Below are 19,931 nucleotides of genomic sequence, written 5' to 3'. Positions count from 1 at the left end.
TTTCGTCCTTAATTTCAGTATGAGTGGAACAGAATTGCACATGTTCTTTTGAACTTGATGAGTATAATCAACCCTAGGACATCAACATTGGAAAACCGTTACAGCATAAAGCATAACGGTGGTGTTTTTCCGTGCAAAAATGAAATAGACTTTTATTTGTTCATGGGTCCATGACAGTTGCCCTGTGTTTTAGGGAGTGGCTCTGGGTTGGGATGCATGTCCCTCCTCTTCTTGATTCTCAGCCCCAGATTGAAGACTCTGAGTCACGCACTCAGCTGAGCCTCCCTTCCGGCCCCTAAAGAGCAGGAAGGATGCCCAGAGGCGGCCATGGACCAGCTAAGCCACCAAGTGCAGGACAGTCAGAGTAGAGGGAAGAAGTGAGGTGTCAGGTCTGGTATGGTAGGCAGAGGAATAGCCCCGTCCATGTCTAAATCCCTGGAACGTGTGAATCTGCTTCCTCGCTTGGCAGAAGGGATTTTGTAGGAGCGATTCAAGTTAGGGACTTGGAGATGGGGAGATTTTCCTGGTGTCCCAATCTAATCACGCGACTCCTTAAAAGCAGAGAACCTGTCCCGGCTATTGTCAGTTAGGTAATGTCACTATGACCAGAGGGATGTGACGGCTGGCTTTGAAGACGGAGGAAGGGGGCCATGAGCAAGAGATGCAGGCGGCTGCTAGAAACTGGAGAAACAAGGAAATTGGTTCTCCCCTAGAGCCTTCACAAAGGAACACAGCCCTGACGACACCTTAGTTTTAGCCCAGGGAGACCCACATTGGGCTTCTGACCTCCAAAGCTGGAAGCTAATAAGTGTGCATTGCTTAAGCCACCAAGTGTATGGTCATTTGCTACAGCAGAAATAGGAAATGAATACACCTGGCAAGAGGACCATTCGGTCGCACTCTCTTAGGTCTTAGGCGGGGCTGGGACTCGAAACACGGAGAGAGAGGGCCCAGGAGATGTAAATCTGACCACCACAGAGGGACTTCAGAGCAGGAAGGTACTGCCTGCGCCTGGACTTCACATCGGTATTTCCTGGGGAGCTTTTAAAAATGCTGAAGGCTGGGCCTTACCAAAGACCTAGTAAGCCACAATCTGACCAACAGCCAGAAGTCGATATTTTGGTCTGTAATTCCAATCTGTAGCCAAGGTTGAGAATCCCCAACTCCTCGAGAGGGGAAGGGACAGCTCAGCTTCCCGGGTACAGAGTGGCCGTGCCCCTGGGCAACACAGCTCTCTCCAGCTCCTGCCCACTGCTCTTTTCACCCCCTCAGTCTACTTTGCCTTTACGGGAACTAACAGGATCCCGTCTTGTGCCTGGAAGGGCTCTCCAGGGCCTAAGAGCCCTTGCAAAGACCCCACTGTGTCACTTCTCTCCTCCCTGAGACAGACAGGTGAACCCTGAGCCACACCCCTCAGGCACACAGTTTCAAGACTGAGAGAGCTGCGAACACAATTTGCACAAAAATCTTACGCTTCTTCTGTTCCCCACCATGCAGTTCTCCTAGAGGTATAATAAAACAAGACTGCACTTGACTTCCACCACTTACTCAAATGTTCCCTTTGAACTCCCGTCACATGTTCACAGGGCTTATCCCAACACCTCTCCCCTCCCATATGGTTCTCCCTAGATCTCTAGATCCACAGAAAAGCAGGTGACCACCCCAATGCACATTAGAACCACTTGGGGAGCTTTTGAAAATCCCAGTGCCCAGACTGAACCTCAGAGTGATTAAATGAACATTTTCCTGAGTGTGGGAGCAGGCATCATGAATTTTCAGAGCTCCCCAGGTGATTCTATTGTGCGAGCAGAGAGGGAAGATATAACTGTTCCCTCTGGCCTGTGCTGTTCTCGAATGAACCCGGTGTCCCCAGCCTCTTCCCTCTATCCCAGGTCACCAGCCTAAAGGGCCACTTTTCTCAGCCTCTGTCTTCCCTGCTCTAGACTTATTTATTCTCCTCCCTTCCTCTTGTCACTGGCAGCTCCACTGTTGATTTTCTTGATTCTTATAGCATCCTATAAGGCATTGCTTAAACTTAAAGTATAATCCCGAGTATCATCTGGGAGGTTGTTAGAAAGGCAGGCTCTCGGTTCTCACTCCAGACCTACAGAATCAGAATCTACATTTTAACAAGATCCCCAGGTAATTGGATGCATGTCTGAGTTGGGGAAGCTCTGTTGCCAAGACATTCCACATCCCGGCACTTAGCAAGCCCGTGATGTGGTTATAGACCCGTGAGCCTGAGAGCCTAGTGGTTCCTCCTAGGTCAGCACATTGCATGTCTTCATTTCCTCCAGCAGGAAGAGGTAGTATGCAAGTTAATTTTCAACTTTCTGGTGGATGGGTGGAATTATTGGTATTAATTATACAAAAAACTCTCATTTAAAAATAAAATTTGGTTGTAAGTCCCTCACTCCATCTCTAATCCTAAGAAATGTGAGAAAGGCCAGTGTCTTTTCAAAAGGGGTGGCTGGATTGGACATAGCTGCTCAGCCCTCTGAAGGGATTGGGGGCAGAATCATTGCCTTTTTGAGCCAGGTACGGCCCTCAAGGGGTAAGTCTGCACCCAACCTGCAGCCACCAGCACATCCTTGGGCAAACATCCTCCTGATTTCACAGGCATGGTTCGTTTCATTCACTAAGTCCATAAATCATCCCATTTTAGCCATTAAGAAAATTAAAAGGCTAAATGAAATATAATTAGGTCATTTTATTATAATCTTAAAATGATGCCTTCTTGAAGGAAACAGTTTTGAAAGGTTTTTGCCACAGGGAATATGATGCGTTGTTATGTGTCTACGGGCACAAAAATTCATTTGAGAGGCTCATTTCCTGTGACTGATAGTGTTATGAGGTGAACCAATAGACTCGCCTTGAACCAAATGGGAGCCTTAAGATTAAAAGGGCGGTAGAGGTCCTCTAGAATCCAGGGCTTCCCAAATGGTCCTGAGCATAAGGTTCACTGGGATCTTTTGTCTAAGAAAAACATTCCCAGACCCAACCCAGACCTACTGCTGAACTGAGTTTCTTCCAGAAGGAGGCCCGCTAACTTACAGAGCTTAACAAATGTCTCAGGTGAGTCTCACCATCAGCGATTCCCTACCCTCAGGCCCCCAGCCTTCCTAAGAATCACCTGTGCCCATGTCCCACAGGTGTTCTTTCTTCTTGAACACTTACACAGCCAAATTCTGGTTCTCCATAATGTCTCTTCCTTAGTCCTAACTCTTCTTTCAAACATAAAACAATTTTATATTTTCTCCTTGAGTTATAAACCTCTTTCTTTATTTTCTTCTATTATTTTCAAAGGAAAGCTTTGATATTGCAGAGGGGAAAAAATTGGTTTGCCTTTAATGAGATCTTGTAATAAAATTACAAATTAAAAGGTTGTTGACATAAACGTGTAGTGGTATACCTCCTTGAACTTTTTAAATAGTCTCTATCTCTGAAAAGTAGCCAGGCTAGGGTGTCAGGCCACGAACCCACATATCCTGAAAAAGGACACATACGAATATACCACGTACTCTGGTACCAAGAGCTGCCGCAGTCTGCAGGTGAAAGACATAGCATTCATTCTTATGATTTAACTACAGTACAACTTAACTAAGATTTATTGAGTGTTTCTCAAGTATTAAGCACTATGCCATTTGCAAGGGATCATGATGTAAAATTCATCTAAGTGGTTTGGTTACATTTGCTGATAAGTCCCTTGGTGGATGAGCTCTGCAATTTTGCCCCTAACCATAAATTTAGCAATTAGAGCTTCAAAAGTCCTCTGATCCAACCTTTCGACCCATTAGAAAATAAATCAATAAATGTGCTAGAGATTCTGTTCTACGGGACTTCACCATCTAGTTTGGGAGGCAATGCTTTTAGAAGAAATAACATTAAATAAAATGAAAAGCATCTCTTCGTCGGGTATATGAATAGCTCATCTGTCTGCCTCTGAAGATGGATTGGTCCACCTGTATGACATAACAGAGGGAGACTGTGATCAGCACAGATGGAGCACAGAGGCAGCGTGTTCCATTCCATCCAGGGTGATCCAAGACGGAGAGGACATCTGAGCTTGCTTGCTTCATTTCTTTATTCCGCACTTATCTCTTATTCCCTGTATGCTGAGCACTAGAGAGAGGAAAGACTAGGGCATAGGCTCTGTTCTCTAACAGGTTATAGTTGATCTTCATAATTTGCAGATTCCAGATTTGCAAATCCACCTACTTGCTAAAATTTATTTGCAACTCCAAAATCAATTACTCACGGCACATTTGCAGTCATTTGTCGACATGCACAGAGGGGGGAATTTTTGAGTCACTTAACACACACACACACATTCCCAGCTGAGGTCAAACAAAGCAGTGCCCTGCTTTCCTGTTGCAGCTCGCATACTGTAAACAAGTGTCCTTCTCACAGTCTGTTTAGTGCCACATGTTTCATATGTTTGTGATTTTTGTCGGTGATTTCACTATTTAAAATGGTCCCAAACAAAATGGGTGATGGGGGTCAAAAGGTAGAAACTTCCAGCTATAAAATAAATAAGTCCTGGGTTTGTAATGTATGGCACAGTGACTCTAGTTAATAATAATACTTGAAATTAATAATAATAATTGAAAGTTGCGAAGAGAGTGGACCTGAATGGGAACTATGGATGGGATGGACATTAATTAACTTATTCTGGTAATCATTTCACAATATATACAGGTATCAACTCACTATGTTATACACCTACACCTAATACAACGTTACATGTTAAATACGTCTCAATTTTTAAAAATAAACAAATAAAGGGCCCCACGACCCCCACCACATACCCCCCACCCCAATGTACAGTTGAAATGCAGTCTAGTGTTCTAAGGGCAAGAAGGTCGTGATATGCTGATGGAGAAAATACAAATGTTAGGTAAGTTTCCTTTAAGCATGAGTTACCGTGCTGTTGGTTGTGAGTTCAATGATAATGAATCAATAATTGGACACATTAAAAAAAAGACAAGCTATATGCTGAGCTGTATATGAGTCTGCTCTGGAAAATGCTAAAGTAATATCTATAGTACACATTAACAGTATGGAAAAGTTACTGAACTCATGAATTCATGAAATGACAGCTGATTTCTTAAAAAAAAAAAAAAAAAAAAAGCAGCATAGAGGATAGCATTGCGAGGCTGAAAGGCAAAGCAATTTATGGTAACATTACCCAGGGTCAGGAAAATGTTAAGCCCTTTTCAGCTAGTGTTTTATTATACAGAAATATTGTGTATAATTAATTATTTATAAGAAACATATTAAACTAGGTATCTTCACACAGAAATATACATAAATCAAGTTTATGTATTGATCTATTGATGTGTTGTGACCAGAGGCCCACAGGAACCTAACCCCGTGGTTCCCCTAGGAGCAATGGCTCAGTATTTGCTACTCTGATGTTTGCAGCGACTTTAAAGAGCTACCAAAAATAGCAGAGACTCCACTGTTTATGTAGTATGGGAAAGAGACAGGTAATCAACGATCGTTCTACAAAGCGATCAACCAGAAGACAGCCTCCTGCACAGGGTTCCGGGGGAACACCATGGAGGTGACAAGGTGACTCATTTCCACATTTAAATACCTTTTTTCTGTCAATATTTTCGAAACAAAATTTTATATTTTTTGTCTTTTAAATTATTTGTCCATGAGCAACATTTAATTTATGATTAGCTATGACTTCTTCACAATCGTCAGGAAATCTTGAAAAGTGAGAAAAATCTATCCCACAAATCATTTTCAAGTGTAATGAAAGTTTTATGACTTAAAAATTTCACAACTAACGAAGTATATGTGATGTTATGTTTGGTAGACAGTTCCATATTTACGATTGTCAGGGTCAGTTTTTTTGCTTTTTTTTTTTTGTAGCCAATGTTATTTTGTTTGTTTGTTTCAACTTTTTTTAGGCCCTGAAAAAGTTCATATTCCTTGGTCACCAAGGAAAGATCCAGACTTTAGGGACCATGAAACTTATGCAATTTAGGGGCTTTTTAAAGAAAAATAACATAAATTTACAAATACAGAATCAGGCCCTTTGGAAGAGGCATCATTGTTTTCCTGGCGAATCTGCCTCTGTTATGCACTTAGAGCCTGTTGGATAAAACAACCTCCGCAGAGCCCACTGTGGGTACAGGAAGACCAGGCAGGAAACTATAGCATTAGTTCAAGAAATAGAAGATGGAAGTCCAAAGTCCAGGATAGAAAGGATGGGAGAGATGCAAGACATATTTAAGAGGTTGGTCTGCCAGGATACAACATTTGATGAAGAGGGTGTCACAGGGTGTCAAGAATGCATACGGACAATGAGTGATGATTTAATGAGTCAGACAAGGAACTACAGAAGGGAATATGAGTGGTTGGGTGGAGCAGCTTTGGAAGATAAATGACTTTCATTTTAGAAATTTCCAACCTGAGGTGTCTGTGAACCACCCCCAGGTACCACAGGGTGCATTCCAGATGGAGATGTATGGAAGTCATTGTTTGTATATATCTGGGGTTCAAGAGAGAGGACCGACCAGTATCCCAGTATGCACAGGACAGCTGTTGGCATGTGATTGGTCGCTGAAGTTGATGCTCTCTCCTAGGGAAGTGCATCAATTAAGGAGGGATGCATGATGGAGATGCACCCTGGGGAACATCAGCTTTTAGAGGTAGAGATGGACAGAAAAAGAAAGAAGAAAGTACCTGCAGGTGCCACACACTGCGAAGTGTTGTGGGTTAGAGAAAGCTGAGTCAGGCACAAAGGCTGCCGGCTGGGGTCAGGGAGACAGGTAGCTGGAGCGTGGAGCTTGGGCACAATGTGGGATTTCCAGAGGAGGGAACTGATGAGCAAAAGCACTAAAGCTAGAAAACCAGTAAATGAGCAGCTCATTCTGAGTCTAGTTACTGAGAGAAAGAGAGAGAGTGAGAGAGAGAAACAGTATGAATATGACAGGCTGGAATTAAATTATGGATGGGCTTAAAGCCAAAATATGAAGTTTAACGATGGCAGCCTCTAATGATTTTCGAGCAGAGGAATTTAACAGTCAGGGCTGAATATGAGGATGGGTTCTCTAGCAAATTTACATACTACTGGCATCGCAGAGACCGACATCGAGACTCTTATAGAACTATCCATAAGAAGTAAGGGGTCCTGGACTCAGAGAAATACAGAGGAGGGAATAAAAGTGAGTGATGGTTTATAGAGGAACTTATGGGGCTTGACTGACAGGTACTGATAGTGGGTTCTATGAGTGAGTAAGTGAAGATGGAGTCCAGGTTTTGAGCCTCGTTGGCTAGGAGGCAAGTAAAGCATTTACTCAAATTGGTCTGTAAGCATATAAACCTGCAAGCCCTTGTGCCCAGAGGGAAAGAAGAATATGACCATGAAAGTGACAGAGCCATGTCACTGTGATTGCTCCTCCCTGTCACCTGCAGGTGGGTGGTGTTCCCACAGCCTCAGTTCATGAGGCTTCACACTGTAGGTTGGTTAGGAAGGTCAAGTCAGCTGAATGCCCACATTTCTCTACTATAGTTTGCTTTGTTTGTGTTTGCTTGTTTTTGTTTAATCCTAAACTAGAACTTGGTTTTCATCTGTTGGCATTTCACCTGGTTGGGTTTTGCCCCAATATCCACCTTGGTTGAGCTTGTTTTAAACTTTTCTTTGTCTCCCCTGAAGGTAGCTGCTCTGGTTTTGTCTAAGAACAGCCCATGCCTCTATATTCATTAATACGGTGGAAGACAGAGGGGCATCTTTCCAGTCTCTTTATGAGTACTCCTCTGATGTCGATCAACTTGAGATAGCTAAGAAGGTCAGAAAATAGGGACAGAGCAAAGGAGGGAGGGAATGGGCCAGATAATGTTTCCTCTCAGGTCCTGGGGACTGTTTCCTGGATGACATCACTGCCAGGTCCTCTAAGGAATTTGCTAGGACTCCACTGTAGCTGTCCTTGGAATTCCCACCTGAAATTGCCTGAAGCTGTTTCTTCCTGGAATCACTCCTGGTATTTGTGGGAAGGCTGCTCTCAGAAGTCTCCTTCTCTTTCTCCTTGGGGATGTATGAATAGTAACCTGCAGCCAGGACCGGCCACATAATTTGCAGGAACCCTTATTCAAAAATTATTAAGAATTTCAAGATGGCAGCATCAGAGCATTGAACCAACGGCAGGCTCTTCTGGAGTATGGGGGGCCCGTGTGACCAGAGAGGTCACACTCCCACGAAGCCCTGCCAATGGCTGAGTGTCAGCACTTCATGAGATGGGATTTTACTGCACATCCGCACATCCTGGCTGTGGGCTCACACATCCACCTGACAGCACCCTCATCCCACCCTGTGCACCTTCCACCTGCTCATGACAGGTTTTCCACACCCTCTGCTCAGCTGCTTCTGAGCCTGTTCGGATGGTTTCTCCAAGGAAACTCCTCTCTAGAGAAGGATTCTCATTCTGTTTCTCCACTCAATTCACTCCAGCTCTTCTCGCGCAAATCTTTTTCAGGCTTCAATAAAAAAGATGTTGGCCCTCTGGTGAGATTTAAATATCCTCACCCTATCACTGGAGCCACAAAATGAAAAAGATGAAGGGATGTCTTTTGCTTGACACCACTGTTGCAATTCCAGTGTGAAGGGTAACCCAGGGAGTGGCTAACAGTTGAGATTTTCTTCCTGCTGAGGAGAGTCTGGGGCAGCCTGGGGACATCCTTATATTTGTAAAATCCCACTTGAGAACAGTCCTGCTCTTTAGTACATGAATGCTATGATCTTTGTTTTTACCTAGATGAGGAAACTGAAGTCCAGAGAAGTTAAATGACTTCTCAAGGTCACACATCTAGGAAATGGCACAGTCAAAACTAGAACCCACTCCTTCCGAGGCCTGAACCAGCCCGGTTTCCTCTACACACATTGTGGAGTATCCCCAGCCTCCCATCTCACCACTACTTCCATCTACACTGGGGCATTTTATCAACCAAAGCTTAAGGTTTTGAACCAGCTTCTATCTTATGTGTATATAAAAGAATTGGCTATGACGTCTGCTTTCCTCCAAAGGTAATGACTTCCCACCTAATTTTTATTTCCTCTTCTAACTCTTCAGAGACAACCCTGCCACCCAGTTTAACCTTAAGACTCATATGAATTCCCGTGATCTGAAGGCAGCCATAGAGAAAATTACCCAGAGAGGAGGGCTGTCTAATGTAGGTATGTGATCAGTTGGATTCAGATCATTCTATCTTGCTACCGTGGTTCTCTTTCTAAGTGATTGTCTTCTAATGTTGTATACAGGAAGAGGAAAAAATAGTAATAATCCATCAAGAAATGACTCATACAGTATCTGTATCTTTTCTAAAGTATTGTCACGGATTCAGGAGGCAAGAATCATCACCACACATAGGCGGGAGAGTTCCAGCATGCATGGTTCTTCAGGGAAGCAGCTTTCTTCAGGACCAGCAGGACTACTATTGTTCCTGTTTCCTGATTGGTTTATAATCGTCAACTATTTAATATCAAATTTCACAACCAGTTCCATTCAGGAAGCTTCACAGTGCCCCTTGGGAATCTTGGTCTAACCAGCTCCTGTTATAGTGAAGACTGTACAAGGAGATACATGTTCTTTGCATAGAGCTGAGTCTCTAATGATGTCTGAGCTTTGGGGGAAGGTGGGGTACCAGAAGTCCAAGGTATAGTCCTCAGCGAGGCAGGTCCAGAAACTCCATTTATTAGTTCACTCAGAGGTGACTAGGCATTAGGAAAGAGTTTCAGGCTAAACAAGCTCAAAGGCTCTCCATGAGTTGTGCCACTGTATTAATTTATAAATGGTGTCTGGCTTTGGGCGCCTAGGGAGGGTTGACTGTCTACTTCCCAGGGAACCTGTTCCTACCACCAGAGTCCAAGGAAATGGAGAAGTGAGCCACAGTTACTTAGCACGGAGCAGATGCAGGAAAACAAACTCTAGCCTGAGTTTTCAAAGATGGCTTCTAAAGGCTTCCTGCAGACCCAGGACCTCCAAGTACCCACCTCTTCCAAGATCAGGATATCATGTTCTCAATTCTGCCACCACAATCTCTTCAGGAATCTGCTTCAGCCAGGACCAGGAAGCTTCTGATACAGCTGCCAGCTCTAAAATCACACCAAGCCTGTACCATTCACACCCACAAAACAAATGTTCTGCACCTTACCTCAACACCAACAAAACTAGTGACCAAACATGGGTACCTCCGCTAAGCCTGCCCCAGAGAAGTCAAACTCTACCTACTTGTCAGCAGAAACAGCAGAATCAAAAGTATAGTCTCTGCCTCACATTCATCTTCTAAATCTCATGTGTGTGCATCGCTTCATGAAGCTAAAACAAATCCACAATGGCGGCAATGAGGGTGTCTCAACAATGTAGTTTTCAGAATTCCAGCCTCTGCTTTCGACACATGCCGGAAGGCGGATGGAATGTGTGTTGAGCACTAACTGACCATGACCTCCAAATAAGATGGAGGGAGGTCAAGGTGATCGTCTATGGCTCCTTGTACTCACTCTGCAGGCATCTAACACTAAGCAAGAGGGGACTGCTGGGTACCTTGAACCTTGAGGGTAATTATGCCTTGGCTTTGAAAGCAGTTTTCTGCAGCCAAGGTTTTCCCTTAGCAACTCTGTTCTACACAGCCAGTTCATGTGGTGTCTCCAAGACATTTATCCAGCAACTGCATATGTAACCATTTGATCCTTTGACAGGTAAGATTATACTAGCCAGGGAGCCAGGATGCTGGCCCAAACCAGCAAAGCATTGAGTGTACTGACATTTATCCTAAAGTCTCAAGAAGGTTGTTCCTAACTTTTATTTAGATTGAGAACCTCCTGAAAGTTATGACCCTTCTACCCAATTAAATACTTATTATACACACAAAACATGGTGTAATTTCAGGGAATTTATGGACACATACACCCCCCACACCCCACAGGTCCGCAGTACCCAGGTTAAGAGCCCTGCCTTATGATGTGCAGTTATGCTGACTATAGGGTGACCAATCATCCCAGTTTGTCCAGGAGCATACGGGCCTTCCGGTGCTAAAACTGGGGAAGTCCTGGCAAACTGACACAGATGGTCACCCCAGGTGACTCGAAACATTTCCTGAGACCCTTAGGGACAGTGTGAAATATGTGCTTGGGAAAGGCATGCTGGAGGCTTCATTAAACCTCACAACCATGGCTCTCAGTTGTGGCATATTGTTGCCATGGAGATCTAGGCCCAGAGATGTGGAGTGATCTACCTGAGCAACACAGCCAGTAGGCGGCACCGCCGGGGCTGAAACAGTCTCTCAGCTCTCAGTGGGTGCAGTGCTTCCCTGGCCAGCCAAACCTGTGCCCCTGGTATGGAGCTGAACAAAAGATACCCCTGAACCCAGAATACAGCCCTCCATACCCAGTAGCTCCTGGAGCGCCGAGCTCCCCCCAAGCTGCAGGAGGCCAAGCTGAGGCTCCTGTCATTTACTCAAGGCTGACTGCTCCCACCCCCTGCTCTCAGAGACAGTAAGGGGTCAGCTTAGGGGCTTGGTGGGGTTCTGGCCGCAAGAAGGGAAGGGACCCTTTTGCTTCCATGGAAGTCATTCTCACCTGCTTGCTGGTCCCTAAAACTTGTTTTTAAAGATGAAAGAATGAGAAGTTAAGGGCTTAAAGTGAAACTGGCGAGGGAAATGGATAGTGGTGATGGTTGCACAACATTGTGAATGTATTTAATACCATTGAACTGTACACTTAAAAATAGTTAATGTGGTAAACAAACAAAGAAACAAGGGAGGGAATGAAATTGCGTTTCTGGACCTCTTCTTGCTTCTGTGATCTATTCCTATAATTATAATTGGCATAATCACTTCGAACATGAGTTTTCTTTTTCTCCCAGGCCGGGCCATCTCTTCTGTGACCAAGAACTTCTTTTCCAAAGCTAATGGAAACAGAGGCGGGGCTCCCAACGTGGCCGTGGTAATGGTAGACGGCTGGCCCACGGACAAGGTGGAGGAGGCTTCCAGGCTCGCAAGAGAGTCAGGAATCAACATTTTCTTCATCACCATTGAAGGTGCCATTGAAACCGAGAAGCAGTACGTGATAGAGCCCAACTTTGCAAACAAGGTATGGAACTGCACAGAGACCCACGCAACGTAAGCATCCCCTGCACTTTGCAAAGTTGTAACAGCCATCCAGGCAAATTTCTCATTCCTTCAAATGGGTGTGAAGCTCACTTCTAGGCAAGAGGACCTCCAGTGAGGGACTAGTAAGTACATCTGGAACCTGGAATTACCCTCTCAAAGCAAAACCCCATAGGCACCTGGTGAACTAAGGCCAGCACCAGCACCTGGGAGGAGCAGTGTCCCCAGGGTCTCACACAGAGGCTCTGCCGGGCTCCTCTCACAGCACAAGAGACCTCAACTAGGTCGCTCAGTGAGCCTTCACATGAGCCTGCACATGGGCACACATACACTCGCTCACACGTGTGCGTGTATGCACACACAGTGCCCATTAACCAATCTGACAAACGAGGAGAGGGTAGTATTGAACCAGGTCAAGGAGCTCATGTTCTCAAACACTGCTCCTAGCCATCTACTGTGGCCCCCCACGCAGGCCTATGCCCCAGCCACTGGTGTCCTGGCCACGCCCAGCACCACTGCTGTCTCCGTCATGACTTTACTAAGGCTGCCTCGTGGGAATCCCTCCACTCCACCCATCAGCTAGAATTCAGCTCAGCCTCAACACACATCTCAAATGTCACCTGTCCATGGAAAGTCCTTTATAAACCAATTCCAGAATATTTCCAAGGACATTTTAAAGTCACGTCTTGTTTTAAAATAATTTTTTAATTATACAAGTTCATCTGGAGTCATAGTTCTGCGATTCTCTCTGAGACCCCAGGAGAGGCAGCAGCAAGGAGGAAATGAGGAAATGTTCCACTTTTGGAACACTACTTGGTCCCTTCCAGAACACCAACCAGGTAGCTCGGTGTTTATTTGCAGCTGCCTTACATTTTTTTCTGGAACAAGCTTGGGCACAAGTAAATAAAGATTCCTATTTGTCCAAAGGCAGGGTTGTCTGGAGGACAGTGCTTGGGTTTTAAAGGCAGAGAGAGCTGTGTTCCAGTCTCAGGGACTCAGGGATGTCCCTTCCCAGCTGGCCCTCAGTTCATTGCTTCATGACAGGGGGTTATAATTCTAATTTGTAGGATGAGGGTGGGATTTTAAATGAGAGAATCTCTCTAAAAGATTACAGGGTACAGGGATGCTCTGGAAACATTTCTGTAGCTATTTCTTGTATGTGTCTTGTTTTCCCAATCAGAACAAAAGCTTTCTTTAATCCTCTCACACGCTGGTGCCCACCAATGCCAATCTAATAATGGTTGGCTGCCAGCCCAAATGAACGGAGGAATCTACAGAGGCATAAATATGAAGCTGTAACGGGGGCTTCACCTCTCCCTTTGGATTTGCTTCACGGATGGTTCTCCCCTAAACAGAGACTCAGCTGAGGGAGTGGGAGTGAGTCCAGAGATAACGTGAGGGGTGTCTGCCCCAGCGAGTGCCTAACTGGGTGAGCTGAGATGGAGAAAGTGCTTTAGGACAACTAACTAGTGCAGAAAACAAGAGCCGTTTGCTTCTTCAAACTGGTCAAGGGTAACGGTGACCGACTGGAGAATTGAACCCCTGACCCGGGCGCGTGTCTCTCCCTGTTTTCCAGGCCGTGTGCCGGACCAATGGCTTCTACTCGCTCAGCGTGCAGAGCTGGTTCAGCCTCCACAAGAGCGTGCAGCCCCTGGTAAAGCGGGTCTGTGACACGGAACGACTGGCCTGCAGCAAAACCTGCCTCAACTCCGCGGACATCGGCTTTGTGATTGACGGCTCCAGCAGCGTGGGAACCGGCAACTTCCGCACAGTGCTCCAGTTTGTGGCCAACCTCAGCAGAGAGTTTGAGATTTCAGACACGGACACGCGCATCGGGGCTGTGCAGTACACCTACGAGCAGCGGCTGGAGTTTGGGTTCGAGGAGTACAGCACCAAGCCAGATATCCTCAATGCCATCAAGAGAGTGGGCTACTGGAGTGGTGGGACCAGCACGGGGGCCGCCATCAACTACGCCCTGGAACAGCTCTTCAAGAAGTCCAAGCCCAACAAGAGGAAGTTAATGATCCTCATCACCGACGGGAGGTCCTATGATGACGTCCGAGTACCGGCCATGGCTGCCCATCACAAGGGTAAGCTGGTCTCACTGACCCCGTCTGGGGCTGAGACTCCTTCTGCGGCTTGGTGGGCCAGTGGGAGGAGGAAGGCACTGTCTTTTATAGGCATTGGTTTTGTCTACCCCTTAAAAGAATGTTCTAAACCACAAGGAGAGTATGAGGGGTGTAATTAAACACTGCAGGCCCCTCTGAGCAACAAAGAAGGAACAAGGCAGGGAGCACAAGGCCAGGTAGTTTCCAGGGTCGTGACGAACCCAAGGCCTGTGGACACAGGGGACATCAAACCTCCTTTACCTCCTACAGCCTGAGCCATTCATTGCTCAGGAAGGTGTGACACGTTAAAAAGGAATTGGACTCATTATTTTAATCTCCATTGAAGACCACCAACTTATGTTAGAAATTTGAAGAAAACTAATGGTTTAAAAGAAAAGTACTATTTTTGTAAGCAACTGCTAACCAGATGTTGGGGGCTTGGAGGAGACCTCAAAGAAATTTTCATTTAAAACATTTAAAGAGATATTTCCATGTATAAAAATTTGTAAGAGGGCAACAGAAGGTTTAAAACCACAAGAAAAGAACAATATATTTTTGTAAATGTTTAGAACATCAGCCACATTCAATGCCTCTTTCCTAGAATCTATGTATAATCATTGTTTTGAAAAGTGTCAGAAAATATCATGAAAGTACAAACAACCTGAAGAAAACCCCAAACGACACTAATAATAGTAATGAGGATAATAAAAGTGAACCGAGTGATCAATGAACACCAAAGACCCATAGATAAGCACTACTGAACAAGACTCACACAGGGCAAGGGTTGTTTCCTTCCGTTTTCTTTCTTCTTCTTAACTTGGGTCACTTTGCAGGATTTTCAGTAGTCTTTAAAGCTGCTTTTAATCCTTCTTGAAACAAGGAGGGGTAAAAACAAACAAACAAGCCTTAAAACAAACCAGCAGTTTTGGCTTCTGGAAACCAAAGTAACCAGATACCAGGTTCAGGAAGAGCTTTCACAGTGGTTTGCCCCCGTCGGGCGTACTCGGAATGGTGGGATGATAGATGGCCTGTGTGCCAGCAGTCACAATGTCCCTTTGGCTCATGTCAGTAGAACGAAGATAGTTTGAGGCTCAGAAAAAACCTGCCCAAAGTTCCAAAGTGAGTGGGCAAAGCCAAGGGGGCCAGCTCTTGACTTCAAGCCCAGCGCTCTCCTGCTTTCTCCAAACATTTGACCCCAGCTCATGTTCAGCTCCACTCTCTCTTAGTTTTGTAGATGTACATCCCTTGGGCCTCACCCAGAGGGTATCCTTGGCCTTCTCCTCATCAGGAGAAGTGCAGACTGGAGGAGATGTCCTGGGAGCTCTCAGGGTTATCAGGAGCAGCTCTAAAGAGAGAGGACCAACAGATGCAAATTACATGGAGGTGACGAGCACTGTGTCCCTGTCAGAACTGCCAATACAAGGTCCTCTCCCACAAGGGTGGAAGCAAGGATCTGAAAAACCAAATTTCTAACGCTGTTTGCGTTGTCTTTGTTGAGGTGGGAGGAGGGCACGCTTTCCATCTTCGAGCAGAAATGTGGGCTGAGTCAGTCTAAGCTCGTCCCAGTCTGTGGCAAAGCTGTTACTCTGCCACTGCCAGCATTTTAAAGACCAAAGCTGGATCTTCCAAATATAGGCAATATTCAAAGAAGACACCGGAGAGGTAAGAGAAGAGACTGGCAGCTTAAATGCAGTTAATGAGCCACAGTTAAAAAGCAGCGTAGACCATGTGAGGTGTGGATGGCTCTCCAAGCAGCAGGAAAGACGCTGGAGATGGTGACATGAGCCACTGTGGGTAGTTGGGGGAGAGATGCCTGGGCAGGAAGTCCATCCCCAGGCTCTGCCCTCTGCTCCACGGCCATCTTGCTCACCCCACTCTGGCCAACCTGAAGGTGGCATGGACACAGTAAGGTCATGTACCTGCTAACCAGCTGCCCCCAACCCAAATCAGGAACCATACACCAGGCCATCTCCCAGTTTTTCCACTGAGAATAGATGTCTCGTCTCTCAATCTGTCCTCTGCTCTTTGGGGCACCTTGCTCCCTGTTGTGGACCAACCCCTCTAATCCCACTGTACTCTTTCCCATTTGCATCTAGACATCCTCAAGTCTCTCTCTTCCTAAAAAATAAAAATTTCCTTTGGGGCCATGTTCTGCTCCAGTTACTACCTGCCTTCTCCCCTTTATAGGCACACTTCTGGAAAGGATTAGCTTTACATGCTGTCCCTACATCGTCATTCCTTTTTCACTCTCAACTCACAGCAATTCATTGGGTTTCTTGGGCATCTACTCCCATGAAACTGCTCTCTCCAAGCTGCCAAGGTGTTGTTTTTGCTTTTTCTAAATCCAATGAGCACTTTTTTGTTTTTCACATTTTATGACCTCCCTGCATCATTCAACACTGTTGGCCGCTTCCTCATCTTGAAACTTTTTCTTCATGGCGGTGATGGAGCAAATGCTGGGTGGCTCTCTCTCCAGACCCTTCTGGAAGGGTTCCTGTATTGGGAATGAGCTTGGAGTCTATGGCTTGTAAAGTCATCCTCAAACCTAAAATGATTCAATTCCACTATTTTAGTGAAAAAGACCTTGAACTGACTTCTGATGCATTTAAGACTGAGATTTTGTTTGGCTCGGCACACAAGTAGAGCAGGCTTGTGCCATGTGGTGGTCTGCATGGCACCAAAAGTTTCACGGTTTCCAAAATATCATCCCCTCTGCTGCTCCCCGACTTGAAATTCTTACCATGCATTTGTTCCATTGTGTCTGTTTTTTCCTCTCAAAAGTCTATACACTCTTCTGAGACGCCAACTATATCAATTCTGTTACATAGCGGATGTGCAAACAAGCCAGGATGGTTTAGGCACGTGTCTGATTTTGGAGTTTGCAATAGCCCACAGAGGAACAGGAATTCCATGATTCATTAGCAGCACCTTTACTTGGGCACATTAGCTTCATGTAAACTTTGTCCCCGCAGGAGTGATCACCTATGCGATAGGTGTTGCCTGGGCTGCACAGGACGAGCTGGAAGTCATCGCCACTCACCCGGCCAAGGACCACGCCTTCTTTGTGGACGAGTTTGACAACCTCTACAGATCTGTCCCCAAGGTCATCCAGAACATTTGTACAGAGTTCAACTCACAGCCTCGGAACTGAATTAAGAGCAGGCAAAAAAGCACCAGCAAATGCTGCTTTCCCGACTGGCTCTGGGACAACACCCAATGCATCCGGGCAGCAGGGCACGGAGGACTTGGGAAACGAAGTGTTGTTATTCTTCGCCAGTGTGGCTCATCCTTCAAAACTTGGAGTTAGAAAGATGCTCATAATTGTGTAGAATGAACCAAAGTGATACATCCTTTTGAGGGTGCTGGGGATTTTACCTTTTGACAATTGTTTTCAAAATAACTCTTCAGAATAGAGTACAGCACTTATAACAGGCTTAGCCAAAGCTTTTGTGAGGTGTTTTTTTTTTTTAATTTTTATTTCTCATTAGAACTCTGTAACCCTCAACAAGTTTCATTTTTGTCGTGACAATATAAGAGTTGCTTAATTAAATGTTTAAAAGGATTACCTGTGATCATTCTGACTTGTCATGGGTAGTGGTCACAGGATTTGTGACAGAGCTACCCTCTGCTCTTCTCATTTCCCAGAGGACTTGCTATGCACTCACTACTAGCCCAAGGTGACAACACATCCACGGGGGCAGCAGCATAGCGACTCCTGGTTTACCTCCTTCTCTCTTATCTGAATCACTCTTTACTGCAATCTCTAGCTTTAGAAGCAGCTGGGGAACGGCTTTGGAGAACCAAGTGGATCTGGCTTAAAAGTGGTGCATTAGGCTGGTACACATGCTCTCAGCCCAAGCTGCACATTAGAATCACATGGACACTAAAATGCTGGTTCCCAGGCGCCGTCCCAATACCAGTGAGACCTGAGTCTCTGGGAATGGAGCCTGCCATTAGCATGTTGGTAGAGCTCTCTGGTGATGTCAAAATGCTGCCAGGATTGGGAATTACTGAGCTACCTCTAAGCGGTCATTTTTACCGATGTTTCCTGGGAGAGTCCCTGTTTATGCCCGTTGTGGGTCCCATCCAGTCTAGCATTTGTCCTGGGTTTTTCATTCATTACCTAGATATTATTATTAATGGTTGCATTAAAACAAGCCAGGACGGGTTTGGTTGAACTCCGCTTTTTACTTCCAGCTTCTGGCAACGACTCATGGGTTAGGATGTGAAAGACTTGTGCAATTGAGAAACGTTTAAAAGAATCATAAACAGAGATGACTTATTTGACAAGTTAGTTTTTGTTAACATGTGTGTTGAGCCATGCTCCTCTGAATGAAGGCAGAAAGATGGCACCTGTGTCAAGACTTGGGACAAAATATTTACATGAAAAAAATTGAATTGAAGATATCCATTTAGCAGAATGTTCAAAGAGCTCATCAAATCTCTCAGGACTGGGGAGAGAATATATCATCAATTAAAAAAGTTGTGATCTACAGAAAAGTATCATTGAAAGATGTCAGCAATATCAAACTTATTAACCATAAATTTTACTTTGAAGGCAACTGCAAACAGGTATGTTCAAAAACTTCAAAATACAAAAACTATTTTCAAAAAGGAAATTCTTTCTGTTCCCAGAGATACCAGTGACACGCTATTAGTGACAGATTCAGCTAAGAACTTAAATAAGTACTAGGAACAATTATTTTGCCTATATTTTTGCATGTGTAGATAATTGATATAAAGGAGTTTTTTTCAGTGTCACTGCATGTACACACACATTATTTTAATTTTTTTAAGAAACATTTTCTTTTGGAAAGTAGTTGTGGAATATAATTACTTTATAGGGGCCTTAACAGAAAACCAATGTGTCATAAATAAGTAAATATTCCCCAAAATAATATAATTTTAATGATTTCGATATCCTCTTTCATTCATAAAATTGTCCCAGATGTGAAAATAAATTATATGGTCACCCTGGTTAATAGATATTATGATTTTGAAGATAAATGAAACCTCTTCAAATGGGCCCGTTGTCTATATGTTGTCAATAAATCTTTAAGTGTGGAGGAAAGCATCATCGGGAGGGGGGTGGTTAAAGTGCACAGAGGCCACGGCACCATCAGAATCGTCTGCGTGGATGTTCAAGTCACCAACGAGAGTGACAGGAGTCAGGATGGAGAGAGAAGTAGTGATCCCAGCTCTGGGATGTTCAGCGAATGAGAGCAGGTGACTGGGGGGCTGGGAGAAGAGAGCAGTGACAGGGATGGTGGGCTGAGGCTCCATCTTCAAGGTAGTGGGGTGCTTTGCGGGAGGAAGACAGGGAGATTGGAAGAGCAATGGGATGGAGAGCAGACTATCCCCACTCCAGGCCTGAAATCCATGGAGTGAGACAGCACAAGCCGCTTCCACTTGGGAAGTTGCAGAAGACGACCAAGTCTGAGGGAAGTGGATGCAGGCAGGGATGGAGGCTTTGGGGAGCTCGCTGACAACAGAGAGCAGCTCCCCAGGACACAGTGGGAAGGCTGGGGTAAGAGTGGGGCTGGGTCAGGTCAGGATTTGCCTGGAGCAGTTTGGCGATAAAGGTCTTGCTTGTGATGGGTGATGTGGGAGGCTCGGATACAAACACCACCTTGTGCCACCTAAACTGTGCCCCATACTGCTAGGGAATCACTAAAATCTTACACTAGAAACAGAACCTTAGAGACA

General features: G+C 45.1%; 1 protein-coding gene across 2 annotated transcripts in view; it reads left to right on the top strand.

Moving 5' to 3' along the window:
* The window catches only part of VIT (vitrin), a 100,683-nt gene extending 81,726 nt beyond the window's left edge, over nucleotides 1–18,957 (top strand). Inside the window, exons 11-14 of one of the 2 annotated variants that reach the window (XM_033125645.1) lie at nucleotides 9,084–9,187; nucleotides 11,874–12,100; nucleotides 13,694–14,207; nucleotides 17,198–18,957. In XM_033125645.1, coding sequence (XP_032981536.1) covers nucleotides 9,084–9,187; nucleotides 11,874–12,100; nucleotides 13,694–14,207; nucleotides 17,198–17,376 — 1,024 coding nt within the window. In that variant the 3' untranslated portion in view covers nucleotides 17,377–18,957. The remainder of the gene's footprint in view (nucleotides 1–9,083; nucleotides 9,188–11,873; nucleotides 12,101–13,693; nucleotides 14,208–17,197) is intronic. The other variant, XM_033125644.1, reaches the window with a different exon arrangement.
* Nucleotides 18,958–19,931: the final 974 nt, after the last annotated feature.

This window comes from Rhinolophus ferrumequinum, chromosome 13 (genome assembly GCF_004115265.2).
Source record: "Rhinolophus ferrumequinum isolate MPI-CBG mRhiFer1 chromosome 13, mRhiFer1_v1.p, whole genome shotgun sequence".
Classification (NCBI taxonomy): Eukaryota; Metazoa; Chordata; class Mammalia; order Chiroptera; family Rhinolophidae; genus Rhinolophus; species Rhinolophus ferrumequinum.
This window is presented reverse-complemented; position numbering and strand designations above follow the sequence as displayed.